Genomic DNA, 8,077 nt, shown 5'->3' on the forward strand with positions numbered 1-8,077 from the left:
ACAATCATTTCAGCTCAATAACAGCACCAAAACCCCATTGAATCCTACTCCAAAGCTCAACTAAAACACTTAAAACATATCAAACTCAACCAACATGAAACTCTTACAAACCAGCAGCAAATTTAAGCATAATCCTATAATTAAAACTTACCCCTTGCTGAACTCAATCCTTGAAGTTGATCCTCAATCCCCAAGCTTCAAGCTCCTAAGTTTCCTCAGCCCAAATCCTTGCTTAAGCTAGCTTACACCAAATTCCCTTGAGTTGTTTCTTAGAGAGTGAAGGAGAGAGATAAGAATGGTGAGGAGCTATCCTTAGCTGAAAACATAAGTATAAGTCGGTTCCCCAAAGCTTCTAATTAATTCTCCATTTTTGTTTTATTCAACTTAAGTCTATGTGGTTACCTCAAGACTTGGGGTACCAAAACGTCCCCGAGGGCAAAATGGTAAATTTCCCCAATATTCCTTCCTAGACATTCTATCATCAAAAATATCTCCAAATATTTATTTTCATGTCCCAATAACCCCATAACACACTTAGTACCCAAATTACCCCTTGACTCGCCCCTAGTCCGAATCTCAACCCTGTTGTGACTTTCTGACTATCCGCTCACCAAGACTGTCTTGGACCGTGCTGCGCAAACATATCTCATATATATAACATTTATCACATTTATACTCTTAATATCCAGGCGGGGTCCACATGCACATTTACCTCAACTAAACATGCATCATAATCATATATTCACATAAATCCACATATAAGCATATTAAATCATTCATTGCCCTCCAGGCACACTAATCAAGGCCCTAAGCCCGATTAGCAAATTCGAGTCGTTACAACTATCCACTCCTTACGGAAATTTCGTCCTCGAAATTACTTGAGCAACTCGGGATACCGCTCCCTCATCTCTGACTCAAATTCTCATGTCGCCTCCTCAACCTTGCCGTTTCTCCACAGCACTTTCACTAAGGCGATGGTCTTGCTCTGCAAGACTTTATCTTTCCGGTCGAGAATCTGAACCCGCTTCTCCTCATAGGACAAATCCTGGTCAAGCTCCAGATTCTCAAAACTTAAAGCATGCACATCATGAATCCCTAATAAAGCTGGAGGCATCACTAATCTATAAGCTACCTCTCCAACTCGTTCCAGAATCTCGAAGGGCCAACAAACCTAGGGTTGAACTTGCCCCGAACACCAAACCGTTTCACACCCCTCGTGGGTGAAACCCTAAGGAACACATAATCACCAACCCTAAATTCCACACCCCTGCATTTCAGGTCTAGATAACTTTTCTGTCAACTCTGGGAGGCGATCATATGCGCTATAATCTTCTCAATCGCCTAATTGGTCCTCTGAACCATCTCTGGACCCAGATATCTCCTCTCATCTGTCTCATCCCAATGAACAGGAGATCTACACTTTCTTCCATAAAGCATCTCGTACGGAGCCACTCCGATGGTCGCCTGATAACCGCTGTTGTACAAGAACTCGATCAAAGGGAGATACTTATTCCACAATCCCCTAAAATCTAGCACACAAGCTCGCAACTTGTCCTCCAATATCTGATTCGTCCTCTCAGACTGTCCACCCGTCTGAGGATGAGCGAGCGGATTGGCGAAATAGTCACAGCGGGGATTAATACTCGGCTCGGGGGAGCCTGGGGATATTTTTGGGAATTTAGGGAATTTGTCGGGAATTATTAGGTGTTGGATAAATAACTGGATGGTGTGATTAAATGTTAAATATTAGGCACACTTGAGGAATTAGCGGGAACCGGGAGTAAAATGACCAATTTACACTAAAAGAAATTAAGGAACTAAGTCTTGTGAGGGAGGGCAAAATGGTCTTTCACCTAGGTACTAAAGGATATACTTAGAATTACTTAGGGATAAAACAGAAGGAATTAGAACCTCCTGCTAATTTCCTTTCTCTTTATCGATTTCTTCCTTTTCTCTCTCTCTCCTTGGTGTTTTGAAGTAAGGGAAAAAGGGCAATGGAACTTAGGCATTTAACTGTGATTTTGGGAGCAAAATTGAAGGGAGGTCTCTGGGCAAAATTGAAGGGAAGGCTTGAAGAGTTGAAGCTAAGCAACCAGAAAACTCAGCTGGGAATTAGGCTCCAATTTGAGGTAAGAACCCTAGTTTTGATCTCTGTATTTTTACTGGGTTGTTGAGTAGAGTTCTGAGAATTCAAGTGGTGAATTATTGATAAGGTTTTTAATGTTTAAAATAAGTAGTTCAGGTTGAATAGGAGCTTTAACCTCTAGAATTTCTGAGTTCTTACTCTGTCTTTATGGTGTTTGGGTTTGAGAGTTTGAATATGGGTTTTGAGGATTGATAGGAGTTTTTGGGAAAAACTTGGTTGGGTTTTGTTGCCTATGATGAGTAGAGTGTAGTTCTAAGGTCAATTTTAAGTTTGAATGATAATTGGAGTGAGTTTTTGGAGCTTTGGTGTTGGACCCAAAACGGGTATGTTTAAAAATTTATAAATCGCAAGCGCACGAATCGTTCATAAAGAATAGTGATCGTGTAAGCAAGGATGTCGAACCCAAAGGAGTTGTCTAAAATTGAAAAGAGAAAACTATTTTAAATCAAAAGTAATAAATTCTAACCTAGTTCCAAAGATTGATGAGTTTTAATATTATGAACATAAAATAAAAGATTGAAAAATAAAGCTATTTAAGAGAATAAAAATAAATCAATAATGAGTTGAAAATAAGTGTTAAAAGAAAAGATTATTAAGATACTAGAATCCACAAAATGTAAGTTTAATGATATTTATTAGTATATTGATTCCCAAGTTTTAGTGATAGTTAAAATAATTTAAACTATCATTTTCCAAAAAATATTTATAATTTTAAGCACAAATTTCTTATAAAAAGATAGGATTTTTCTTCACTTTTCAAAATTATAATTTCAAAGCATTTAGTGTAAATCAATCTAATGAAATAACAAATAAATCAATGAACATTATTTATAAGGCAAAACATAATATATTTGTTCTAAGCATGGATGTGTACAATTTAATGACACATCTTACACAAAGAATATTATGTTTATGCACTAATGAAGAACAAAGTGTAAATATGTTCTAACAATCTAAAATACAAGATATTTAAGATGAAAGAAATATATGTAAAAAAAGCGTGTTGCTCCGGCTCTCTCTCTTCCATGGCGAGGAGGCGAAAACCAGGGCTGAAGCTTGTAAATTCTACGGTCTCTGTGGAGCTCCCTTCATCTAATGGTGAGAATACTGACCAAACTCGTCCAGAGCAAACTGTGATTGAAGAATCTGAGGCCTTCGGGTTTACGGAGGAACAGGATGAGGAAGTTCGGTTCGTGGAAGACGAACAGAACCACGAATCTGAGATGGTTCATGAACCAACGAACTGGGCTACTGAAGTTGAAGATCAATCCTACCAGGACTCTGCAAAGGCAACTTGGGCTAAGTTTCGAGAGTCGATTCCCTCGTACGGTGGAACGAAATTACATTACTCAGAGCCTCTTCAGAAGGATGGCCAGATTAATGCGAAATTGGATTTGGAGGAGATTGAAGTAGAAGCTTCCTTCTGGAAGTCTGCGATTATATGTGTGGTAATTGGGGCTAATCCCCCTCTGGCAGTATTTAAGGGTTTTGTGAAAAGGATTTGGGGTAAACTAGGCATTGTGAGTATTGCTAGAATGAATGCTGGGTTTACTATGGTGAAATTCAGAGATGAAGCAACAAGAGATCTTGTGTTGGAGTCAGGAGTGGTGCACTTTGATAGGAAACCAGTGGTTCTACGACCTTGGACCGCTGATGTTGAGTCTCTGAAATCCATCAAATCAGTCCCTATCTGGATTAGGCTGCCTGATCTTGGGTTGCAATACTGGGGAGTGAATTGTCTGAGTTCCCTAGTTAGCACAATTGGAAAACCCATTATGATTGACAAGATTACTCAGAATCGTTCTATGATTAAGTTTGCTAGAATCTTAGTTGAGATGGAGATTGCCGATACACTGCCGAAATTCATAAGTTATTTTAATGAGAATGGGCAAATCGCTGAACAAATGATTGAGCATGAATGGCTCCCAACTAAGTGCTCAAATTGCAAGAAAGTGGGTCACTCTGTGTCGTCTTGCAAGTTTGTTTCTCAGCCCGTTTGGCGGAAGAAAGAGGGGAAGCAGGTGGAAGGAAATAGTGAAGGTGGGAATAAGGACCAGGTTGAGGTTGAGATGGCAGCTGGCCAACTAGAGGATGCATCTAATACTGTTCAGGTTGTTTCGACTGGAGCTGGGGTTTCTTCCAGCTCATCTCAGCCAGTTGAAGCCCAGGTTTCTTCTATTCCAGTGGGTGGTAACTGGATTTCCCCGAAAACAACTAGAATTAAGAAGCAAGGTGTTCAAGTCCAGGTTAAACAAACCAGAAACAAATTTAGTGTTCTTCAGGAGGGTCAGAAACCAGCTAATTTAATTCCAATTCAGTCTAATTCTTATGGATTACACCAATATTCTGAGTTGGAATGTTAGAGGGATGAATAAAGTGAATAAACAGAAGCTTATTCTGGATGTGTGTAGGTTGAATAAAGTTGGGCTTGGTGCTTTTCTTGAATCCAAAATCAGGGGAATTAAATTGAAGGAGGTTATGAACACTATGTTTTATGGGTGGGAGTACTACAGTAGTATTATTGTGGAAGGTAGAATTCTGGTTATTTGGAATGCTAATGTGGTGCAGCTGCAAGTTTTATAGGAAAGTGAGCAACTTTTACACTGTCAAGTTCGGATACATAATCAAAAGGATTTCTGTATTACTTTTGTTTATGGTTCTAATAATATGGAAATGAGGAGATCCTTATGGATGGATTTGGAGCACTTATCGAAGACTAATCATGCTTGGTTGGTTCTTGGTGATTTCAATGCTACTTTTGGTCCGAATGATAGAATGGGGGGTCGTCCGATCACTGTCAAAGAAATGGAAGATGCTAGACATTGGCTTGATCTTGGATTGGTGGAAGAAATGAAAACTATGGGGCCGTTTTATACCTGGTCCAATAACCAAGAAGGTGGGGATCGTATATTTTCCAAATTGGATAGGGTGTTCGCTAATGAGGCTTGGAAGGATGAGCATCCCTTAGCTTCGGCAGGGGTTCAGTGGGAGGTGGGGTCTGACCATTCCATGTTAGTGATTAAGCAGCTGCCTGAAATTAAGGTTGGGATGCGTCCCTTTCGATTTTATAACATGTGGATTGTGCATCCTCAATTTAGAAAAGTGGTCCTTAAAAACTGGAATCAACCTCTTAATTTTCCTGGAAGGGGTTTAGACCATATTAGTTGGAAGTTACTTCGGCTTAAACATACGTTGAAGAGCTTTAACTGGAAGGTTATGGGGGACGTGGTGAGTAATTATGAGAGAAGTAAGCTTGCTTATCAACAAGCTCATTCTATCTGCCTTGCTGATCCTTCCAACAGAGAGGTTAGTAATAATGATAGAAGGGCTTATCTGGAGTTTAAGAGACATGAGAAGTTATATGCTAGCTATATTTCCCAAAAGAGTAAAATTGATTGGTTAAGGTTTGGGGATTCCAATTCTTCTTTTTTTCATTCCAGTCTGAAGAAAAGAAAATTAGCTAATAGAGTGGTTTCCTATGTTTCGGCTGATGGGAAGATAGTAGATGATTATGATAAGGTTTCGGCTCAGTTTTTGAATCATTTCCGTAATTTTTTGGGATCAGCCAGTGTAGCTTCAGGCAATATAGATTTTCAAGCTATTGGGCAGGGTTCTGTTATGAGCTGTGAGGACCAGCTGGGTTTGATTAAACCGTTTACTGTCAAGGAGGTGAAATTAGCAATGTTTAGCATCCATTCTTTGAAAAGTCCTGGTCCGGATGGGTTTGGGGTTGGTTTTTTTAAAGCTTTATGGAAGGATTGGGAAGGATATTACTAGGGCTGTTATGGATTTCTTTGAATCTACTAGTATACCTCTCTCACTGAATAGCACTTTGCTTACTCTTATTCCTAAAGTTGATCACCCTACTAATGCTTTTGAGTTTAGACCTATTGCTTGCTGCAACACCTTATATAAATGCATTTCCAAAATGCTTTGCAATAGACTTAACCTTGTTCTTCCTGCTTTGATTAGCCAAAATCAAGGGGCGTTCATTAAGAATAGGTTCCTTGCCCATAACATTCTTATTCTCCAAGATTTGTTAAAAGGTTATAATAGAAGAAACGTTTCTCCTCGTTGCATTATGAAGATAGATATAAGCAAGGCTTATGATTCTATAGATTGGAATTTTTTGGAGAACCTTCTTAATGCTTTGTGCTTTCCCAAGAGATTTATTAAATGGATTATGATTTGTCTAAGAGGTTCTTCTTATGCTTTGGTGTTGAATGGTAGCATTCAAGGGAGGTTTCAAGGTGCTAGAGGGCTTAAACAAGGAGACCCAATTTCTCCCCTTTTGTTTGTAATAGTGATGGATTATTTAACTAGATTGCTGTTAAAGACTTCTAGGGAGAGAGAGTTCAAATTTCATCCCTTATGTAAGTCTTTAAACTTGGTTAGTCTTTGCTTCGCTGATGATCTCTTACTGTTTTGCAAAGCTAACAAGTCTTCGGTCAGGCTAATTCAGCAGGCGTTTTCAGAATTTACAACAACTTCTGGTTTGTCTATTAATAAATCTAAGTCCAGAATTCATCTCGGGGGTCTGGTTGCAGGGGAGAAGGACAGTTTGCTGCAAGATTGTTGTCTCCAAGAAGGGCAGTTTCCCAGGAGGTATTTGGGTATTCCCTTGAGACCTACTAAATGGAGGGCTTGTGATTGTGTTATCCTGGTTGATAAGATGAGAGCTTGTTTGAAAGGGTGGTCTAGTCGCCACTTATCTTATGCAGGCCGGGTTCAGTTGATAAACTCAGTTTTGTTGGGCATTCGTTCTCATTGGATGAATATCTTTATTTTACCTCAAAAAGTGGTGAAAGCCATTGATAGCTTGTGTTTGAAATTTCTGTGGGGAGAAAAAGATAACAGAAGTAAAATGCATAGAATTTCTTGGGAGCATGTGTGCAGACCGAAATGTTATGGAGGGTTGGGGTTCAAAGATAGTGCTTCTTGGAACAAGGTTATGATGGCTAAGTACATTTGGGCTATTACTTCTAAGCAAGACTTGTTATGGGTGAAATGGGTCAATGGTATCTACCTAAAGGGTGTTTCAATTTGGGATTATAGCCTGAAGCAGGATACCAGCTGGTACTGGAGGAGGATCATCAAGCTTAGTCACATTTGGCCTGATGCTGTGTTGAAAACAGCAACCAGAAATGGTAGAATCCATATGAGCACTTTGTACTCTGTAGCTTTTCCTGGAGAGCTGGTGCATTATGGCAAGTCTGTCTGGTGTAAGCTTTCGACCCCTAAACATCAGTTTATTCTTTGGATGGCAGTGAACCAGAAGCTGAATACAAGAGATTGGCTTCATGCTTGCCATATTCATCTTCCTTCTATTTGCTGCCCTGTTTGTGGTCAGGGGGAGGAGTCCCACTATCATTTATTCTTTGAGTGTATATTTTCCAGGAAAGTGCTTCTTGCTGTCCAGACTTGGCTGAGAGGTTTTTCTTGGCCAACTCAGTTCAGGGAGTGGATCAAGTGGCTGGCAGTGCCTCGGGATGGCTGGTTCGCCTGGGTGATTCATGCAGCTTGTGCAGCCGCGGTGTACCATATTTGGTTGAACAGAAATCATTGTTGGCTTAATCAATCCTGTTTGCCAGTGTTCCAAATAGATCACTTGATTAGATATTCTATAAAACCTAGAGTTCTAAACTTAGCTGGTAGTAAGTGTACTTATAGAGAAAATCAAATGCTGAGGTTTGCTTGTAATCTGTGATTTCTGTTGGGGTGTTTCTGTGCTAGGAGATTTCTGTTGCTTGTAATCTGTGTTTTCTGTGTTAGTTTGTTGCTGGTTTGTAGTTAATTTGGTCTGGTTTGGGCTGTTGTAGGTTTCTCTTCCTCTCAGCTTTGGTTGTAATAGTTTCGTTGATAAAAAAAAAAATATATATATATGTAGAAGAAAAATCCATAAATTTTGTTGTATTACAAGGGAAATCAACA

The 8,077-nt window shown here is 39.5% G+C and overlaps 1 protein-coding gene across 1 annotated transcript; it reads left to right on the forward strand.

Annotated features, from left to right (window-relative positions):
• Window positions 1-5,930: 5,930 nt before the first annotated feature.
• On the forward strand, window positions 5,931-7,720 carry LOC133823816 (uncharacterized). Its single transcript, XM_062256665.1, has 2 exons — window positions 5,931-7,484; window positions 7,544-7,720. Exons 1-2 carry the CDS (start codon window positions 5,931-5,933, stop codon window positions 7,718-7,720), a joined length of 1,731 nt encoding a protein of 576 aa, XP_062112649.1.
• The last annotated feature ends 357 nt before the right edge of the window (window positions 7,721-8,077 follow it).

The sequence above is a fragment of the Humulus lupulus genome, chromosome 3 (assembly GCF_963169125.1).
Source record: "Humulus lupulus chromosome 3, drHumLupu1.1, whole genome shotgun sequence".
NCBI lineage: Eukaryota > Viridiplantae > Streptophyta > Magnoliopsida > Rosales > Cannabaceae > Humulus > Humulus lupulus.